The 23,243-nt window shown below is 38.5% G+C and overlaps 1 protein-coding gene across 1 annotated transcript in view; it reads right to left on the bottom strand.

Moving 5' to 3' along the window:
• Positions 1 to 3,767: 3,767 nt before the first annotated feature.
• Positions 3,768 to 23,243, bottom strand: part of LOC107702460 (regulating synaptic membrane exocytosis protein 3-like) — a 72,116-nt gene continuing 52,640 nt past the window's right edge. The window contains exons 3-7 of the mRNA XM_016504793.1: positions 12,387 to 12,528; positions 11,743 to 11,855; positions 11,152 to 11,253; positions 10,906 to 11,045; positions 3,768 to 5,258 (exon numbers count right to left, since the gene is read on the bottom strand). Of these exons, the coding sequence (XP_016360279.1) occupies positions 5,046 to 5,258; positions 10,906 to 11,045; positions 11,152 to 11,253; positions 11,743 to 11,855; positions 12,387 to 12,528 (710 nt within the window). The 3' untranslated portion in view covers positions 3,768 to 5,045. The remainder of the gene's footprint in view (positions 5,259 to 10,905; positions 11,046 to 11,151; positions 11,254 to 11,742; positions 11,856 to 12,386; positions 12,529 to 23,243) is intronic.

Raw genomic sequence — 23,243 nt, 5'->3', positions numbered from 1 at the left:
TAAAACAGGCATGCACCGAATGTTACATTTGACCTATAGGCACAACTGATATCTGATATCAATCTTAGTTTTTCAGCAAAACTGAATGCTCAAATCAATAGTGATAGCAGACAGATTGATTTAGATACCAGGGATGTTGTGCTCATGTAAGCCTTTAAACATCAACACATACCGGGTAAAGATGTTATTCTGTCACTCAGACACTGTAAAACAAATATGTTTTATATACAACAAGATTAAATATTTAATACGCACATTCAAGTAATAAACAAGCCATCGCCTTTCATCCAACAAACCCCTCTGTAAGATAATTCATTTTACAAAAATAAGATAAAAGCTCAATATATCCTCATTAGTCTTTATATTTGTTCACAAACGTAACAAAAACAGTATTAGGGGTTCATAAAAAAAGACTTCACAAGGGTTTAAAGGAACAGTTCATCCACAAATGAAAATTTGCTGAAAATGTACTCACCTTCAGGCCATCAAAGATGTAGATGAGTTTGTTTCTTCATCAGATTTGTAGAAATGTAGCATTACATCACTTGCTCACCAATGGATCCTCTGCTGTGAATGGGTGCCGTCAGAGTCCAAACAGTTGATAAAAACATCATGATAATCCACAAGTAATCCACATCACTCCAGTCCATCAGTTAACATCTTGTGAAGTGCTGTGTGTTATTAGAAATAATTTTATCTACATTCACTGCAGAGGATCCACTGGTGAGCAAGTGATGTGTTGCTAAATTTCTCCAAATCTGTTCACATGAAAAAACAAACTCATCTACATCTTGGATGGCCTGGGCTGAGTTCAATTTTCATTTTGGGTGAACTACACTCTTAAAAATAAAGGTGCTTCAAAAGGTTCTTCAAGCGATGCCATAGAAGAACCATTTTTGGTTCCACGAAGAACCATTCAGTCAAAGGTTCTTTAAAGAACCATCTCTTTCTTACCTTTTTATAATCTGAAGAACCTTCTTTCGCCACAAAGAACCTTTTGTGAAACAGAAAGGTTCTTCAGATGTTAAAGGTTCTTTATGGAACCATTTAGACAAAAAGGTTCTTCTATGGCATCGTGAAGCACCTTTATTTTTAAGAGTGTATTCCTTTAAATGGCCCAGATAGACGTAAAGGGATTACATTCCTATTTGAAATTAAAGCAATCTCTCAACATTTCTATAATTTATATACATCATACAGTACCTGACGAAGCGAAATCTCATAAAATGAATGATCAAATTCACGCATCATTCTCAGTTTTACAATCTACTGTCCATTTCTGAATACAAATAAAAAAGTAAGCATGAATACCAGGTTTACCACTTCCAACTGTTTCCACACAGAAACGCTCTTTCAGGTTTATTCAGCTTACATCATGACATCACATTGATATTGATCTGTATTCAGTGTATTAAGATCATTCTCCAGTCAGGCTGGTGTCACCTACTTACACTCACACATAAACTGTGCATGCCATAAAACTGCCCAAAAAAAAAAACTCTTCTGACTTCACCATGTATAAACTTAAAAGCATGAAGTGGTCTCGCATATAAAAGCATGAAGTAGTTCAACAATGAGCATTTAAACGAACCAGATGCCAGCCACTTTTTCTGGCTTTTTCAGCCAATCTTATTCAGAAGTTACAACATTATACTCAAAGATTTGTACAGATTATCAGCACATCACAGAAGCATTTGACAGCTGGTTCTGATTACTGTCAGAACAAAACAGATCTGATCATTCTCATTCCATGTTAAAATATCAAAACGCATCCAAACCACAGAAATCTGGAAGCGGCAAATCTAGATTATTTTTTTTTTGTCAGTGTTGCATTTGGTTTAGCTATGGACTGCAACAAACTACATCCATCCACTACACCTGAAAAAATAGAGCAGTACAGTACTAATATTCATGCATTCACTCTTTTCATTTTGCAAAAATGCAAGACCAGTTAGATTTTGTAACTACTTCATTGTACAGTAAAGGGACACTTATATTATCCCAAATGTCCAAGTACGTAAAATCACATAGAAAAAATATCAATATCTAATAGTCATTTCATATGTGTTTACCAAGGACAAACATTCAGCTGCAAATACAATTTGTTTTCAGTACAGTAATACAATTTCATCTTAAGTTAGAATTAAGAAATCATTTTTTGTTCCTAATTTAATGTACAGACATTTGTCTGTTAGTGGAAAAGAGAAAGGTGCAACACAATCAAACCTGTGCAAATACAAAAGAAGCAAGACGTGTATGTGAAAGATAGCAGAGACTCATTTTGACGGGCTGGAGAGTAAAATATTCTAAATATGTCAAATCTGTGATGATTGGCATGGTTAAAATATAATAATTTACCATTTCAGATGAAAATAAGAAAGTGTAAAGTCCCATTTTTTGCTCCAACTTATACTTTTGGCCTTACAGAAACAATTAAAATGCAAATATATTTAGTGTGCATGACGTGTCTTCTGATTCAGCAGTTTTTGTAATTATGCACAAAATAAAACTTGCAAATATCCTTAAAGATTCTTTATGAAGCAAAAACATCTACATGAACAGAGAAAAGATTTAAAATTTTTACATTTTAATTTACATTTTTCTCAGGATTTAACGCAAACATGACTATTCATTGCGATATTTAAGTGTTTTATAGTATCTACATCTTACCAAATGCATTGAAATGTGTGCATGTAAAATGCATTGATGGAATGGCCTAGGATAATTAAAAACAATAAAGAAAAAAAAAAGAGATTTTGAAAGTATGGAATGTGAGGCACACTTTCTTATGAATATCCAGATAAATGGTCAAATTGTGTGCTGTACATCTTAATTAGAGTAGCGGTGAAATTGGCAGAAAAACAGCATGTAAAAAACACAATTTTAAAATATTTCAAACGTTGATGCGATTCAAAATGATAAATCAGATTAAATGTTTGCTAATCGTCTCATAATCTGCCTTTAAAAGTAGATCTATCTACACCACCATGATGCAAATCAGAGAATCAAACAATATTTAGAGATTGTGAGCTTCCATCAAAGAAAGTTTGAACAGATTGAATTATACGAATGTCTTTAATGATTTGGTATACATATGGGAATTTAGAAATGAATAATGTTCTGGTTTTTACTGATACCGTCACATATGAATCATATTATGTGTTACCATCACCTCTACAGAAGATGTGACTCATTTGACATGAATAAAATTATGAACTGGTACAGAGATATTGTGATGTGTAAGGTACCTTCTTCCGCTCTGATATATACAGAGGAGCTATGAAAACAAAACCAGGAGGCTGACAGGAGTGGGATGAATACTTAGATTTTTACCTACAGTGCTGCTTTCCATCCACAAGTCTCCATAACACCAAAGATTGAATGAAGAAACCGTCTAGAGCCACTCAGCTTCAGAGACGAAGCTAAAGAAGACTGCTGATTGGACAGAAGTAGTCACAATGGCAAAGTTCAAAGACAAAACAAAAAAACAAAAGTGTCCAGGAGTTTACAGAATATCATTTGTTCTGGGCTTCAAGATCCTGTTGAGAGAGCGACCCCATCACTAGTCCTCATATTGTTGTGTGTGTGTGTTTTGTTCAGCGTGACCTCCTGAGAGTAACAGGAAATGGGAAGGCCTTTAACAGTTCTAAATGCTGGTAGAAAGAAACCCAAAACTACTTGAGGCGGTAAAGTCTTGTGTGGCTCTAACTTCCCAGAAATCTTCGGTACTTGCTACAAGAAAAGTTCTCTTGCTTGCCAGTGGACACTGTTCGGCGTATCCCACAATGCAGCTATGTATGAGGGTTGCTGGTTTAACAGGAAAGTTGGTTCTCCTTCGGAGGATTCAAGTCCCTCGGACTACGTCTGCAGCTCAGTGCAGATTGTGTTGTTCAGACAAAAAGTGAGAATGAAACATTAGCAAAATAAATAACCTACCATCTATAAGTCTACGTAATATTAAAGGCAAGCTTAAAATAGCACTTTACATATTTTGCTCAACAAGGGTTGCGAGTTAACGTGCAGAATGCAGTCGATAAATACATAAACACAAATATCGATCTATATATTTATTTATTCAGCTCTCTGAAAAGAAAAAAAATACGCTACTTTATGCGTCAGGAATCGTGTGCATTTCTAATAAATAACCTGACATGGAGTAAAGCCTTGCCCTTTAAACGTTTAATTGTGTATGTAGTCTAGAGGTGCGATCACATTTAATGTTGCTCTGCGAAATTTTGCAGGTGAATTCCAGTAATTTCTATAGGAATCCGTGCGATTTGGAGTTTTGCGCAAGGGTGAAAAAGTCCCGAAGCAGATTTCGTTCATCTTCAAGTTGGTCAGGCGCAATCGCTGCGCTAAAAGTTGCTTGGTTTGAAAGTGACTTCATACATCGCTACACTATAGACAATGGAAAATGGATTTCTTTGCCAACTAAATTTCGCTAATGTGACCGCACCTTTTTTTTCTAATAGGTCTTTGTTTTTTGCATCTTGTCTAAGTCACTGACTCTGCTACATATCCATACTCTATAACATAACACTATAGATAATAAGAATTGCTTTGGTTTTTAAAAAATAAAACTTTGATTGGGTTTGGCATAGAGAAATGACTGACCCTCAAGGGTCTGGAAACTACTAGTCTTGGAGAACCCATTCTGCTTCCCGTGTGACGTGACATCAACACGAATGCTACATTGTCAGGAACATTTCTCGGCGGATTTATCAAATGCCCCTACTGGTTGACCTGTGGACAATGGATCTGCATGTAACTAGCCATGACTGATTCTTGACTACCCTACAACCGCATGTTGCTGGTTACACCCATATCCATCTGTGAGGGTGTGTGTGTTATATGTGTCACGCCTGATTTGTATCCAACTCTTAATATCTGTATCGGTAAAGAGGAGCGTTCCAGCCCCGGGCGAGTTGGCTGCATCTATCAGAGTGTGTGTTCATGTGTCTGGGGTCGTGGCGGGGTATATTGAACAAACATACACACATAGAGATAGAGAAGACTGGCATATTTAGAATGGGGCGTGGACGTGCTTAGGTGCATGAGGGGCTGGTGGCGCTCTCAAGCGAGGACTGGGAGAGTCGGCGCGTCAGGGGGCCGATGCTGGGGTCCGCCATAGAGGAGGTGGGGAAGAGCTTGTACCAGCCGCCCACCATCGATGTCAGGTCTAGATCATCCAGGAGGATCTGAGCCATTCCCATGAAACACTTGCTGTCCATGCGGCCGTAATCGCCCCACACGATCACCTGGGCAGGTTAAAGGTTACAAATGAAGGATCAGCATGTGGCGAGGTTTAATATTCAGCGCCCCCAAATATAGCATTTGCACTTGGTTTGATTAGAGTTTCTTATGTAATGCAATGATATTCACACATTTTTGTGTGTCATAAGTTTTAGACACATTTAAAAATGTTGCAGTGTACTTTTTGTTTTAATTTGAACAGTACATATTTTGTTTTATAATTTATGATAAAAAAAAAACAGTTCTTCTAGAAAAGAGTAAATAAAATACTGTTTATAAGTTTGGGGTCAGTAAGATTTGTTTTTAAATAGTTAATACGTCAAAAAGTGACAGTAAATACATTTATAATGTTACAAAATATTTCTATTTAAAATAAATGCTGCTCTGTTCTTCTATTCATCAAAAAATCGTGAAAATGTGTCACAAAAATATGAAACAGCACAACTGTTTTTAACAATGTTAGTAATCAGAAATGTTTCTTGAGCAGCAAATCAGCATATTAGAATGATTTCTGAAGGATCATGTGACACTGAAGCCTGGAATAATGATGCTGAAAATCCAGCCTTGATCACAGCAATAAATTACATTTTAAAATATATTCAAACAGAAAATGTTATTGATATTTCACAAAATTACAGTTTTTACTGTATATTCAATCAAATAAATGCAGCCTTGGTAAGCATAAGGGACTTCTTTCAAAAACAAAAAAAAATGTAACGATTCAAAACTTTTAAACTGTAGTACATATTTTTTAAATAAATTCCAAATGTAAAATATTTTAAGACCTTTATTGCAAATACTAAAAATAATTTAAGGCCATGTCCACACGTACACGGGTATTTTAATAAACAGAGTTTTTCCTTCCGTTTTTAAAAAAATCTCCGTCCACATGAAAACGCAAACACATGATATGATGCACTGTCAAGAGCATGCCAAACCAACAGGTGGCGATATAATCTCAACCGTAAAAGCCATGTTGGCCAATCAGAAGCCTGAAAAAGTTTCCAGTAGGTGGAGATAACAGCGCATGCTCCGCCGGCACAAGCCAAAAACTCTGAAAATATGAGTCTGAAAATTCAAAAATGTTCGGTTTCAGTAACCTGATGCTGCGTTTGTGTGTGGACGAACGGCCTAACCGCGTAGAAAAAGCTGCGGTTTTAAAAATAACCGCGTTCGTGTGGACAGGGCCTAAGATTAATTTTGTAAACAATCAAAAGACAAAAATAATATATATTAAATAATAACATATTTAATTTATTACTATGAAATATTATTATTATTAAATTAGATTGCAAGAGCGATTCCGCTGAGCAAATGAGGTCACCCAGAATGAGAATGGTTTGCAGAAACCTAAGTTCCTGCTGGCTCCAGGAGGAGATAACGGGCAAGCTGTGGCATACGACGGGAACGACTACTGCTCTGGTGGCTGCCGTTGCTGTGCTGTGCATCCGGACTAGCACGTGCTTGTCCTGGATCAACGGTCGAGACCTCCCCAAGAAAAAAGCACTGCTGACAACTTTTGGGCAATCGAATGCTCGTGCAGGCAGCAACCGAACAGGTCCCTAAGGCTGCACGGCTGTTGCATGAAGCACCTCAATCTATCCTGGATGCATCCATTGTTAGAACGGTGCTTTTGGACACAGATCTAGAGGCACACCCACCTGTAGAAACAGAGGTCCTTCCAAGGATTGGAATGGGACATCACCTCATGTGAAAGCCACACGGTGCGAACTAAGGCGCCATGCTCATCTCAGAACTCGGTCATACAGGCAGTGCTGAAGCGGTCTAATAAGCATCGTCTGGTGGCATGACACGGCCAAGGACGCCATACCCAGGAGCTTCTGAATAATTCAAGAGGAACCGCTATTCCGTGCTTGGGGAGCACAGTCTTGAACCGGGGTAACAGAATGCCACTGAACTTTGGTGGGCACCTAGCAAACTGATAGCCGAGCCGAACGGCCCTGAGTAGCCATTGGAAAGGGCTGGGGAGTCCAGACACCTTGCCAATGGTCACAGAGGGACTATGTTCGACATACCTGAGGCAGCGTTCCAGTGGCATTGTGGAACAAGGCTCACCATGGCAGAGGACATTGTGTCCTTCGAGGCACTCGGTGAAAGGTGCGTATCACCAGCCTTGTCCTCCAGGTCTGCTGGGGAAGCTGACACGGCCAAGGACACCATACCCAGGAGCTTCTGAATAATTCAAGAGGAACCGCTATTCCGTGCTTGGGGAGCACAGTCTTGAACCGGGGTAACAGAATGCCACTGAACTTTGGTGGGCACCTAGCAAACTGATAGCCGAGCCGAACGGCCCTGAGTAGCCATTGGAAAGGGCTGGGGAGTCCAGACACCTTGCCAATGGTCACAGAGGGACTATGTTCGACATACCTGAGGCAGCGTTCCAGTGGCATTGTGGAACAAGGCTCACCATGGCAGAGGACATTGTGTCCTTCGAGGCACTCGGTGAAAGGTGCGCATCACCAGCCTTGTCCTCCAGGTCTGCTGGGGAAGCCTCTGACGTATGAAGGAGCCAAAGTTTGCCTAGGTTCATCATACTGGCTTGAGATCTGACCTGGTGCATCAAAACGTGATACCAAGGGCCAGAAACGCTGTGCGAGTAGAATGACCAAGGGAAGAATGAATTCCTTTTTTATTGACCACTTGATGGCTGTCTGCCGAATGGCAGATAACCTATGTGATGCAGCATCCACCTCCCGTCCCCCAACAGAAGAGGAGCTGGCAGATCAGCAAATACCCTGGGTCACTCATCTCAGGTCTGCTATATGAAACCTGCCTGAGGGTTCTAAGCAACCTGAGAATGAACTGGTGGTGCCACCTGTCTGCGAGAAGATAGCCGTTAGTCGGGCTTAACCGCCAGTCCAGGCTACTGCAGGATCAGTGCAGTTCTCGCCGGGCGTCCCCGCGACAAGCAGGTAGAGATTGATACATTGGGGGTCCAAGGATAGTACCCAACCCAAGCTGAGGAAGAATACTTTCGCCCACTTTCTTACCGTCAAGAATTGCTGGACAAATTCTCAGAAAGTGTTGCTAGAGAGACCAACCTGGGAAATGGGGGCATCAAGAAAGCGCACCTTCTCAGAACCCGCATCCCCGTCATGTTGAGACACAGGTGGCGCTTCTGGGCCACTAATGTGGACATCGCCCTCCCCAGAGCCTGCTTTGTGACCTCCGTAGCCTGAAGGGCATAATCAGTCACCGGACACAGTTCCTGCATGCTCCGGGTTGGGATCACCCCCATGCAGATCCTGGCCTAAACTACTGCAGGTCAGTCATGGCGTGCAGAGTGGACACAGCTTGTCCAGAAGCAGTATAAGCTCTCACCCCAAGAGACAAGGTAACTTAGGTGCTCTGGATGGGAATTTCGGACGGCACCACAGTTTTGTATGCAAAATGCACCGCAATCGCTCTCTCCATCCGGGGGACCCCTGTATATCCCTTTGCTGGACCGCGTATCAGTGTATATGTTATGCCTTCCACGATTTCATCAGCTCCTCGTGCACTTCCTGGAAAGAAAGGAACTGAGGCAGAGTGTGGCAGAGTTTCGCGCTCGGTCTCTAAGAATCAATCAACCGAGAGAGCCCAGGACAGGGTGGAGGAGACCACTTAAGCCTGGTGGTCTCTGTTGCCCGGCTAAGCACGGCTGCCATCTCAGCGTCAGGCTCAAACTGATACACAGCACCCGGAAGTGCCGGTTCAGTGGCAATCCTCTACATTGCGAGTAAATCACTCGCATATGCGACTAAATCTTTGCTCTGGGCAACTAAATGATGTCTAATATTAGCCAATGGCTAATAAATTCTCAGATTTTACTCACCAGTGTGTGAGTTGGAGGCTAAGTATAAGTTTGGCACAGATATATTTTCACTCGCCGAACACTCTGACTGAACGCTTCAGAGTTTCACTCTCCATCAAGCGATCTGTGCTATTTTTCAGTTCATATCAATGGATGCGCAGCACACCTGTATTTGACGTACCGTAAACTCTAGTGTGAAGGCGCACGACTCGGCGTCACTTTGTCTCACACACACGCAGAGAGAGAGAATTGACGCGCTACATGTAAACGATGTTCTTTGTTGTATCTTCCTGTCGAAATAACGGCGTTCCTTTGGAATTCTTCAGCTTTTAAGAACTGCCGGGTTCTCCGGTAGTGGGCGGAACTAATGCGCAAACGGCAATCTCATTGGCTGGTGCTCGCCTATTATCGTCCGTGTTTTGATTTCAGCAAATCAGTTCGAGCGAACGCACACAACCTGATTAATATTCATGAATCCAGCAGCTCATTAATCCTTAGTGCGATTGTTCTTATTAGAAGAATTCGTATCATTATCATCTTATCAGTATTTGTGTTATTTTTTTCCCAGTTTTTTTTTACAGAAACACTGAATGACCAAAAAAGCACCACCACCAGTCCGAAGTTCAGTTAAAATGACTAATATGCATTCATACATGGTTATCAAGTTTTAATTCTAATTACAAAAGTTCTATCATTAAATAATATTGATTATATCAATATAATGCTTGACTGACTGATGTTAAGAGTGTACTTTTAGATATTTATAAAACTGTGCCATTTTATATACATATATATATATATATATTGTATCAGTCTGGCGAGTAAACTAAAAAATGTACTAGCCAATGGCGATTCAATTGCCAAGGTGTCCGTAGAGGGTTGAGTAGAGTCATCCGCTTTCGCTCAGTCAGACTCATATGCTGCGATAGACAACTCATCCTAATCGCGAGCTCTGAATGAGAGATCGAAACTCAAACTCACCTAGAAACTCTACTGGAGAACACGTGCTGTTGGAGGAATGAGAGGTAGCATCTGAGGTTATTCGCGGTCTTCTTTAAAAAAAAAGAACGGCAGCCACGAGTGCAAGGTGCCGATAGCCATGTCCTCACAAGAAGGACATAAACCATCCACAAAAGCTGCTTCAGCATGGGCACAGCCCAAACACTGAGCACAGTGATTGTGCCTGTCAGAGGGTGAAATGTACAAACTGCAACCAGAAGGGCACAGAGGGAAAGGCATGTTGTAAACACACACAAATCCACCCGTGAAGCTCTTTTAGAGAAATTGCTATTTGCAGAAGGAAATTTGCTCGCAAAGATCGCAATTGAATCACCCAGGGGTACTCTCACTACACTTATCTGTGTATGAGCAAGGGAGAAACCGCTGCTTGTGCCATAGATCCAATGACGAGGAGATTGAGAGGGGAATGAAGTGCTGCATCTCTAAAAGAGATGCTGCATCGGCTTCGAAGAAGAGAACAAGTGAGCAAATGCCACGCTGGCCTATTTATACCTGGATATCCGGGGTGTGGCCAGCTATGTAAATTTTGCTCGCCAGTTTCATTGGCCTCTTCTCAATGATGTCAGAGGTGTCTGGGCTCCCAAGTGCGACCCCTAGTGTTGGAACTTTGACATAACTTCGAAATGACTGACTGAAAGGTAACAGTAATATCTAACACTCCTGTGTTTCCATAAACAAATTTAAGACTGTGCAAGATTGTTAAAACATTTTATGGCCTTAAATACTTTTTGGGACCGCTGTAGATATAGATGTTAGTATGCTGTTTTCTGAAGAGTGTGTTTGTGAAGGACAGCTGGAGTGATTTTGACTTGTAATACCTGTAGCACTTTCCCCTGCGGGCTCTCGTCAAACATCAGGGATTGCTGGAAGGTTGGATCCAGGGTTTTCTTCATCACTTTGGTTTTCTTCTTAGCAAGACACATTCCATTCTCCAGGACATAAACCTTTACATATGTTGCTGACAGAGAAGGAAACATGCAATCATGAAACAGTGTTCTGTGTTCTTACCTAACAGGTAATGTAGATAAAATGAAACAACTCAATCATGTTTAACGGTGGGTTACCTTGAATGTTCTTTGAGCCTGGTTTAGGGGTCAGACCTCGGGCCTGCGTGATCTCGACCTCTAACTGACCCCCTCTATCCACCACACCAATGTAAACATCACCTACACAGAGGAAACCATGTGCTTATAAAACCTGCTTGCAATGAAATCAATCAACAGCAGGTGGAGACAAAGAACAAAATATAACCTCCACTCTTGAGAGTTTCTACCTTGATATTTGATCATAAAAGTGAGAATTAGACCCGTATTATGTCTAACAAATCAGTATCTCCAGCTCAGCCAACCTGAGCTCATGAAAAGGTTCACATTTACCATGCACCATATCATTTCTACAGTTTATATACCATGCTCAGTATATAAATATATCATATATTTGTAATTACACATTTGTAATGATAAAGTTGCAATTTAATAAATGTAAAATATATGAATAAATGTACTTAAATATATAAATGTATTCAATGTAATAATTACACAAATTACACACATTTTTATATGAAATCAAAATAAAATGTCAAAATAGCCCTTTTTTATGAACATGACGGCAATTATTGTATTGAGTGCAAACTGGCCAGTATGCAGGTGTCTTACCCATTGGCGGTGTGGCTAATGTCTGCCGCCCCACTATCTGAGCAGGACCAAGACCGTCCAGGAAGTCACTGAACTGGCTCTCAGGGCCGAGGCGAGTGGTGGGGAAGATGAACCTGAAATACACCCGGTGAGATGTGTGAAATGGGTGATCAATCAAACTCATCAATACAAAGCAGGTTTGTTTCTAACCAGTGCAATATACAGTGCTACTTAATCATATACTTTGACAGTGCCTCACGTTATACACAGATGGGAGAATCTCATGAAACCTGTCAAGTTTTGACCATATTTATGGCTGCAAGTAGCTATCATTTTGATAACCGATTAATCTGTGGATTATTTATTTGATTAATCAATTACCCAGATTTAAAAAAAATCCAATATTTGTTAATTATTAAAAAAAAAAAAAAATTTAATTATAAATAAAAATGTAATAATTTTATTCCTTTTTATTTTAATATTATTACTAATCATTTACAGATTTGATCAATTAGTTGTTGCATATTGCACCATATTTGAATTGTGACATTATTTTCATGGCAATTAAGCACATTTGATTTTGAAATGTGGACATGTTTTTGTGAGATTGGGTCAGATATAAATGCATTCGGATGCAGTGATTAATTAAATGTGTTCACACTCACGTCCCATCAGAGCTGTTGCTGTTAGTGCTGCCATCTGTTGAGTCCTTACTGCCCTGCCGTGTGACACGGTTCCTCATCTCCACTGCGATACCCGTCTCTGTGCTCCGCCGGATGGTGCTGCGTAGCTTCTTTGTTCCACCATCTACACAAAAATACACATATGCAACACTGGTCATTTTCCATGAATAGAGCACCAAACTCTTGGGCTTGAAACTCCTTAAAAACATATACACTCACTGGCCAAGTTATAAGGTACACCTTTTCAACTACTTGTTAATGCAAATATCTAATCAGCTAATCACATGGCAGCAACTCATTGCATTTAGGCATGTAGACATGGTCAAGATGATAAGCGGAAGTTTTATACTCAAATATCACCAGATCTTAATCAAATAGAGCACCTTTGGGATGTGGTGGAGCAGGAGATTTGCATCATGGATGTGCAGCCAACAAATCTGCAGCAACTGAATGATGCTATCATGTCAATATGGACCAAAATCTCTGACAAGTGTTTCCAACACCTCGTTTTATATATATATATATATATATTATAATAATTAGGGAAAAACCATAATGGGTAAATTATTTGGAGAGTATTAGGTTTGCATGTTTAGCCTAAAACAAGCTGTCACAGTGTCTAATAGCAAAACTTGTTTTTGCTATTGTAATGTGGGGTTTTGTGTTTGGATTTTGTTTTTGTGTCATGTCGATGCACTAGAAAGGGTCTAAATGATGTTAAATAATAGTGTCAATTTTAAGCAATGAAGGAAATCATGCTGTAACTGGGTTGCGTGCAGAATGTTCGACACAATAAATCACACTTGTTAATTTAAATTAGTTAATAGTTAAACATGTTTTTAATGCACTTAATTAAATATGATTTCAATCGATTATATCAAAATGATAACATTATATGACTACAATACAGTCAGGAAGGTCAAGACCTTTGAGCCTTTAATACTTTAAAAAAAGTCACAGACATCATCATCTGATTTCTCTCAACATGGGGACAGGAGAGCTGTCAATCAATAAATTGAAAAAAAAAAAGTAACTCAGATATTCTCTTGTAAATTAAAAAGTAATGCGTTACTTTACTAGTTACTTGAAAAAAAGTAATCTGATTACGTAACTTGCATTACTTGTAATATATTACCCCCAACACTGTTGGTCAGAATATAAGGTACAATGAGGCTAAAGCTGCACCACGGTGAAAGGCACATTTGGTTTTATTCTCTTCTGAACCACTAAATAGCACAAAAACATACGACAGTGCTTTTCCTAAACATCCACGTTTTACTATGCATGTGAAAATTCGCTTGATTCTTGACACAGTTGTGGGCAGCAATGCAAAGTTGATTCTGCGCTAATTTGAGCTAATCATTTATGCTTTTTTGTAGATTTATGTAGCAAATGAGAATTAATAAAATTACAGAAAATATTTTGAGACAAAATGTCTTGTTAATGATTTTTAGTTCTGTTCAAGATAATTCAATCAACTGTTTTTCAGTAACTGAAGAATACTGTATGTAAAAGTATTGTATTTGGGATAAAAGGTACACCTGCCTTAGGGGCTAAAGACAAGATAATAAATATACATTTAGATGTATTGAATGTATTAACAAATATAAAGCATAATATTTAAATAAATATTTTAATTATAACATGTAATAAAACATTATATTTATTGTTACTACTGTAAAGCCATATTATGGGATTTTCTTCAAAGCTTTCAGAATTGTAACTTTTTTTTAAATATTTTTCCCCTGTATTTTTTAAATGAACATATTTTAATGACAACGTACATTTACTGAACTAAAATAAGTTTCTTAATTTATCAAAATAAACAGAAAATAGTAAACATTTTGCTGAAGTGATTGTTTTGAACAATTATAAACTTAGATATATGCAAAACATTAAAGTACAGTATTTGTATCAGTACTAGGTTCCTTTTGCCTCATGCTAGTGAACTTTGCTGAATAACAACACTATTGCCTTTGTAGAGCTGCTTTACAGCAGAATTTAACATCGTCTCATATCTGAAATTTTCTGCATCATTGATTGTTATTTTCCTTTTTATTACTGTGGCGCTACTTTGAAACGATCTGTATTGTATAAAGTGCTATATAAAAAAGGTGACTTTACTTGACTTTTATCCCGAGTAAAAGGCCCCCCTCACCACCTCATGCATTTGTAAGATTTTTAAACAAAACAAACCAATTTTTATGATTTATTTTCCCACAAAATGTGTTGCTCCATCAATGTTCAATAAAAACATATTGCTTTTGCAATAATACACTATGGGAGCAGTGAAAAACACATTTTTCTTAAAGGGTTAGTTCACCCAAAAATGAAAATTAGGCCATAAATTACTCACCCTCAAGGCATCCTAGGCATATATGACTTCCTTCTTTCAGATGAATCCAATCGGAGTTATATTAAAAATTGTCTTTGATCTTCCAAGCTGTTTAATGGCAGTCAGCGGGTGTTGCAGTGCATCAGTCCAAAAGAAGTGAAATAAAGCCCATCCATTCATAATAAAAAGTGCCTCACACAGCTCCGGGGGGTGAACAAAGGCCTCCTGTAGCAAATCGATGCGTTTTTGTGAGAAAAATATCAATTTTCAAAACGTAATAATCACTTTAATGTAGCTTGCGCTCACTGTTGTACGCGGAAGCAGCTCCGGGCGGATGACGTATGAGGTCGGCGTTGCGCAAGATCAAAGACAATTTTTAATATAACTCCGATTGGATTCATCTGAAAGAAGGAAGTCATATACGCCTAGGATGGCTTGAGGGTGAGTAAATTTTATTTAATTAATTATTAGTAATTTTCATTTTTGGGTGAACTATCCCTTTAAGGTGTGCCTTCAGCTCTGTTCTACCGTACCATAAGTCAAAGGTTTGGCCATGTGAGACTCCAGGGTGTTTTTCTGTCAACCGTGCCTCTAATTCTTTCAGATGTCCATGAGTTTGTAGAATGATGGCAAGCGGCTCACAAACCTGGAAGATGCTCAAGACAAGTGCACCCAGCAATCTGTTAGAGCCTGGCAATGACGGCCAAGCTGCTGACCTCACCATATAAAGTGAGAGAGTGGACGAGAGAGAGAGAGAGAAACAGGCTGCAGATCAGCTGACGTTAAGAAAGAGATAAAGAGAAAAACATGGTGCTCCATTCTGTGCCAAAGATGACATCTCAGAGGTAATGTAAGGTGTAGAGCAACAGAGAGCGATGATGACTTCATAATTACCTCCAGGATCAGATAAGAGCCAAAAAGACAATGAGCATACTACAGTACTGTTCTTAGCATTTAAAGGGATAGTTCCCACGAAATGAAAATTCTGTCATCAAACAATGGAAAATATCCCTCATAAAGGGTTCATTTGTATAGATTCAAACATTTCTTCCAAGTTCAGATGCGCACAAAAAGAGAAAGTAAACATACCAATTATCGATTTCTGAGGGATCAAGTGACAAGAGTTCAAAATATTCTGAGATTTAGAAATAGGTTCAAGAGTCCTAGAACTTAAAGATGGAGCATCATATGAAATTAATGTCTACACAGTGTTTACTAACAAATATAAAAAAACAACTACACTGCAAATGATGCTATGTTCTAAACTGATATGAAGCACAATAGTGTTTCTGCAGAAGAATACATACAGACAGACTGCAGAACTGCAAGTATTGCATTCCCAGCAGACACTTGCTTACTGTCATGGAGCTCAGTTTTTAAAATAAAATAACTGCAAGAGTGAGTGCGAGAGACAGGGAGAATGAGAACAGCTTTCTAAAAATACAGAGAGAACATGCACAGTGTGGGCCACGGCAACACAGAGCAACAAGACAGCAGTCACCATTCACTGAGGTGTTCAATTAAATATGAACTACGTGTAATTGTGGAAAGATAGATGATGCTAAAACTCCACAGACACTGTGGCAAGCAAATGTTTGTGAAATACAATGTGACATTTCAGAACAGATACTTTGTGAAAGAGAATAACTGCATGTTGTCGACTTATATAAACAGGTTATTTTATAGTAACAGCTGTCTGGCTGTGAGGTAGTGAAAGGGAACTGTGCATTTAGTTGACACTGGGTTCGGTGTCTCTGTTGAGCCCTCTGACAGGACCGTATGTGACAGTGTTGAATCTGTGTTTGCAGCGGAATAAAGTGGCCACCGAGTTCAGAGATGTTGATTCTATAGGGAACAGGAACAGTCTGTGTGTGTGTTTGTGGAGTCTTTGTTTAAAGATGAACAGGGTAATTCATTTCTATAAGTATGTCAGTAAAAATAATGTTTACGGGTTGCCCAACTATTCCTCCATCTGCCATTGGTTGACCAAACACCAGACCTGGTCAAAACTCACACAATCGATTGGTTGATTGGCTGGTCAGGATGTGTTTGTTTTATTCCTCCAAAGTAAATTAAGAAAATTCAGAAATGGCAAAGTCATAAAAATATACCACACACTATATAACTCACACTGAAGGAAGCCTATTTGCACTGCTGAGTAAAATAAGGTAATTATGACTTTAAAATCTCGCAACTGTGAATTTACATCTCACAATACTTTATATCTCGCTATAATATATAACTATAACTATAGCTTTAAATCTCACAATGTGACTTTATATCTGAAAATGTGAGCTTGTATTGCATAATGTGTCTATAAATCTCACAATTAAACTTTTAAGCTTGCAATGTAACTTTATAGACACATTTTAATTTTATATTTTTGCAATAGCTCCTGTTTCTTGTAAATTTGGACTTTATACTTCACACTTTATTTCTCACAATGTCACTTTAAATCTCGTAATTGTGACTTCATGGCTTGTAATTCTGACTTTATCACTGAAAAACACTTTAAATCTCACAGTTTGACTTTTATATCTCACGATTGCGATTTTAAGTCTCAATATGTAACTTTAAATTTTGCAATGTTACTTTATATCTCAATATTTGACTTGCATTTGCAACTTCATCTCATAAGGTTTCTTAAGATCTCACAATTGTGAATTCTAAATATTTTGATTTTATTTCTTGCCACTGCAACTTTGTTTCTCGTAATTGTGATTTTAAACCTCATATTTTGAATTTATATTTTGCAACCCCTACTTTATTTCTCTTAATTGTGACTTTATAATATCTCACAATGTGACTTCAAATCTCAAACCTGCTATTTAAATATCAAAATATGACTTTAAATCTCACAATGTGACTTTATATCTCTGTATTGGACTTTGTATTATGTAACTGCCACTTAAAATCTCAAAATATGAAATTAAATCTTTAAATCTCACAATGTGACTTTATATCTCTGTATTGGACTTTGTATTATGTAACTGCCACTTAAAATCTGACAAGATTACTTTAAATCTTTAAATCTCACAATGAGACTTTTAATCTAAAAGTAACTGTAACTCAAATGTAACTTTGTATCTCACATTTCTTTATATCTGACAACTCCGATTTTAAATCTCAAAATGTGACTTTGAATCTTGCAACGTGCTTCTTTATCTCACTATTTGACTTCGTATCTTGCAACTGCAACTTTAAATCTCACAAGGTAACTTTAAATCTCACAATTGTGAATTTTGATTCTATTTTGATCTTATATTTCACAACTGCGAAAATGTGACTTTATATCGCACAATCGTGACATTGTTTCTCATAATTGTGACTTTATTTCTTTCAGTTGCAACTTTATATCCCACAGTCTGACTTTATTTCTTCTTTTAAACCTTGTCTCACAATTCTTCCATAGACAACCACACAAACACAGCTCTGACTGATCCAACCATTATTCTAAACCTATATGTGTATTATTCCTGGCCCATGTATAGAAAGCAACATATGGTGAGGGGTGAAAGCTTTCTCCAAGATGCTTATAAAACACATTAAAATCCTTCTATATATGGATCTATCTCCTGTCTATTTCTTCCCCCCTCAGTCCTTGTCATTCGACAGCTGTTCCCTTGTAGCCAAACGCCTACTCTGCCTGTTTCACCCAGAAGCCTCTCGCTACTGATCCACAGTAAATACCAGAACAGCGGGAGAGTCTGTCCTTTGGGACACTTTGATGAAATATTAAAGAGTGCAGCTCAGAGAGAGAGAGACAGCGAGGGATGGGGTTGGTTAGAACCAGGGCTAAGAGCAAGAGGTGCTAAAAAGATTCATCTAAGTCCACGTGACACCATCCCGAGAACGGTAGCGAACCCTCACATGTGGCCCGAAGAGCGCTCCACCTGTTTCTCAGAGGTAAATGACAGCGCATGTGAGCAGATGCACACAAACATGCTATTTTCACCTTCACACAAAACCTGTTTCCACCTGTGGCTATGCTGAACAGCGCATCAACGTTGTCATGCATGCCGCCGGCTGCGTCTCTGAAAAAGAGAAGTGCCCTGCGTGCCGGAGACACATCCTTCTGTCTGGTATCTGTGGCAACAGCCTGCTCTCCCCAGACAGAAATCATGGGGTACAGACATTTTAGATTAACTCGAGCTAAAAATACTGCCTTATCGCCCAACAGGACACAACTAATCAATGGCTGATATTTCAGGAAGATCTGAGCGTGGGTGGTCTGTGATGTGAAGCGGCCGTTGATGTGAAGGAGAATCTAATTAGGGGGCTTCCACAAAAGAAACAGTTTATTCACAGACTAAATATGTATCAGCAAATACACGACAGGAGCTTTTTCATCAGGGTGGACTGCTGAGAGAGTACTGTGATGATATGCTCATCTGAGGTATTTTGGGATGTTCAGAATTGCATACTATCACACTGCTCATGCTGTTTTCGCAGTATGCAGTATAGGGGTGGTGTATGTGTCATATACAGAGTGGTACACAACTGATGATGTGTCACATCGGTGTGAAGATCCGGTTGTGTTTATTTTCCCCAGGAGTGCGGCTAAAAGTCAACCCACCTAAGAAGACTTCTCCATCAAGGCTAGTGCTGTGCTGAATCATTAGAGATTGTAACACCTACATAGTCATATTAAAGGGGTCATATGATGTTGTGACGGAAATGTTACGCCCCTTGCCATACTGTGATGCCTACTCCAAAGAGAAAGGAAAAATTGAAATCGCATCATATGACCCCTTTAAGTACATAAAATTGAGCGACGGCAGTAATATGTCAATTATAATTAGTTGTATATGCATGGCGATATTTGGTGACCATATGGTGACATATTTATTTCTGAGACTTCCTGAATGAAACATGCAACAAAAACATTTATTGCAAAAACATGTGTTCACATACTATTTTTAAAATACGCAGTAAGTAGTCTGTTTGTATCCTATTCTGGAAAGTCAAATTTAAATTCAATTATTGCGCTGTTTTGTTATCGACAAAATTAATATGCATTAAAAACAAATAAAAAATTGTGGTTTCCAGCCCTTTTCATCCATCTATTTGGCCTTGTACTACTAATAATGGTTGAATTGTTATGTGCATTTTGGTGTATCAAAAAAGAAATCTGTCTTTTTCCATATATAATTTGTGTATATTGCAAATTATCTTCTTTCAGGTCCCAGATATCCACAAATCTTAGTAAGCCCTTTTTTCTCAATAAAACAGTGTTTCCAAAGGTTTTTTTTTTTATTAAAAATCGACACAATCGACACAATATAGTAAGTATATATTGTGTTGACATTTTGTAAATGTTAACAATAGTTAGCATTTCCATCACATATGTTGGTAAACAGTTCAATACGCAATACTACTATATTCTACTGTATACTACAGAAAAGAATGCATTAGCGACAATATTTTTTTGAATAGCAGTATGATACATTGTCAGAAAACTGCTTCCTGCTCAGTTTACAGTGTATACTGTCTGCTGTTTTTATAAATTAATGTGAAACTACACATTTCAAGAGGTATTTTTTACATATAGTGTGTAATATAAATGCACAGCATGAAGTATAAAGTATGTTGGTATTCTCTCAATGTAACATACTATTGTTTGAAACCTTTTATGCACACTGTTTTTATGAAGTAATAAATAGAAAGTACAGTGTATATGGCACAGTGTGCAATTTTTTGGTATTCTATTCTAACAAAAATTTTAGAACAGAATACCAACAAATTGCACAGTTTGGATGTGCAGCATACTTGAAACATTTATCATTACCTGCAACATAATATTTTGCATGTTATTTACAGAATACAGCATGCATTATGCTAGTATTCCACTCCAAACATATCTTATCAAGATCAGTCTGTCAAAAGATAAGACATGTTTACACAAAACTTTTCCAAATAATTTAAATTATGTCTGATTTAAACATGCAAAGTAATGACGACAATGTAGCATTCTAAGTCTTGCCTACTATAAAACAGCAAGGCAGTAGTAAGCATTACGCTAGTATTTTATTCTGAGCATAGCCATGGTCATTTGTCCATTTAATGACACTATAGCAGGATATGTTACATTTTCCATTAGGTACATACATATGTTTCTCGACTGGCTTTGTGCCTCATCGGCTGTCTTGACGCCTGCCTGAGAGACTCATTAGACCTCTCATCTCAGCAGGAGACACCCGTAACACATTATATACTGTTCCTCACATCTCCATGACGATGAGCATCATTGATGAGAGACAGTGACTGATATAAAGTGGAGGACAGTGAGGGACAGGAAACCAGAGAGTAAACAGAGAGAAATGGAGACGGGGTGCAGAGAATGAGTGCTAGGGTGGGGGTTCTATTTTTAAGTCTGTAGTCAGGAATATCTTTGCCGAAGGAAGGGGATCTGTGGAGCAGCAGACAACAGACAATAACCCACCACAATAACCATCTTCATCTTCAGTCATCTTTTATAGAGTCACCAATTATTGAGATTCATAAAAAGTGTCAAACCCAAACCTGCTCTGTACTTTGCTGTGCAGTTGAAGTTTTATGAGTCTCTGATCAACCATTAATCCTAAAATATACTTCATTTTTCATGCAAATACTATGTAATGTAAACTGCACAGACAATGGACAAAGATGAAGCTTTTAGTGTGTTGAGCGCCTGAGTTCACGCACGGCGCTATCATATTAAAGGAATAGTTCACCAATAAATGAAAATTTGTTGAAAGTGTACTCATCCTCAGGCCATCCAAGATGTAGTTTGTTTCTTCCTCCGAACAGATTTGGAGAAATTTAGCATTGCATCATATGCTTACCAATAGATCCTCTGCAGTGAATGGGTGCCGTCAGAATTTCAAGTTATAGTACCAAAAACAACAATAGACATTATTTGACTGACTTTAACTATATATTAATGCACATTTCTTACCATAAAACATGGAAAGGAATAAGAGCGTCAAGGTAGAGGTAGAAAGGGAAAGGTTATGGCATCCTCACTGTGCCGTGGGAAGTGAAGGTCAGGCTGTGCAGATGGCCGGTGGGTCCAGAGGCTCAGGGCCAGGTGGCCATCATCTTGACACGGAGAGGCTACATCACACCACTTCAGCCGTTCATGGCCTGTTCCCACGCATATTATACAATAACATTCTTCTGGGAGTCAAGTGGTATCGGTTAAATTAAGTTTTGCAAGAAAAGTCACTCTTTCTCTCTCTCTCCCCCACCCCGTTTCCATGGTAATGCTGTCTGCAATGCACCAAGATCCCATTGTGTCGGCCTCTCGCTCGGCTTGTTTGCTTCCAATTCTACAACTCTCAGCCATTAATCGGTCTTTCTTTCTCTAACTCAACCTATCTTGCTGCTTGCTAGTAAGACATCTGGATCTTTTTTTAATGTTTAGGAAAGTTGTTGACGAGTCCTTCACACTTGTAGAACTCTGTTATACTCTGAATCACAATGTCAATCTATTTATCTGTCTATTTATGCATATATATTTATGTATCTATATATCCATCTATCTGTCTGTCTATATATCTGTCAATGTCTGCAAAATGTTTAACATTTATTATATTGTGGACGAGTCCTTCACTCTTGTATAACGCTGATATACTTTGACTGATAATATCGTTCTGTCTATCGCTTTCTATTTGTCTAATTTGTTTGTCTAACTATCTGTCCATCCCTCCATCCATCTATCCATCCATCCATCCATCCCTCCATCCGTCTGTCTGTCTATCCATCCATCCATCCATCCATCTATCTATATTGACTACTTTTTACAGTTTTTTTAATTTTAAATTTTTTTCGCTGGGAGCAATTTCTCAATACTTAGGTCACTTTATCAAAACTGTTCACACAGTGAGCACAACAGTGGTCTATGTGGGCTAAACTGTGGATCATGTATCATTGCTTTGGCACAAAATGCATTAAGTGACTGCATCTTTCAATTTACATGAATTCTTTTCTCACTTAGACACAAACAACACCAAGACTTTGTGTACCATACAAGCCAATTTGCAAGTCCACATACTCTTTTCAAAACTGTTAAACCTAAATTCAAATCCTAGCACAATACAAAACATTTACATTTAGTCATTTAGCAGACGCTTTTATCCAAAACGACTTACAAATGAGGACAACAGAAGCAATCAAAACTAAAAAAGAGCAACAATATGTAAGTGCAAATGACAAGTATCGGTTAGCATAACGCAGTACAATTTATGTAGCCTACACAATAATAATCTTTTACATTGTAATCCTTTCATTTTTAATATTTGGCATGGTTGTGTGCTGCTGCGCGTCCCTGGGTGTGTAATAAGCAGTGTATGCGCATTGTGCACCCGCCTATACTAACGCGATCTTTAAATAATAAAAAAACGACTGCACCATTGACTTTAGAGCAGGTTTTAGTTGGTCAATGGCGTGGTCTATTTCAGTTGCCTCAAAATAGCAACGCGCCAACAATGCGCCTGAACACACCTCGTTTTCAGACCAGCACG

The sequence above is a fragment of the Sinocyclocheilus anshuiensis genome, unplaced genomic scaffold, assembly GCF_001515605.1.
Source record: "Sinocyclocheilus anshuiensis isolate Anshui unplaced genomic scaffold, SAMN03320099.WGS_v1.1 scaffold1142, whole genome shotgun sequence".
NCBI lineage: Eukaryota > Metazoa > Chordata > Actinopteri > Cypriniformes > Cyprinidae > Sinocyclocheilus > Sinocyclocheilus anshuiensis.
The sequence above is the reverse complement of the archived record's forward strand: the minus strand, read 5'-3'. Positions and strand labels throughout refer to the sequence as shown.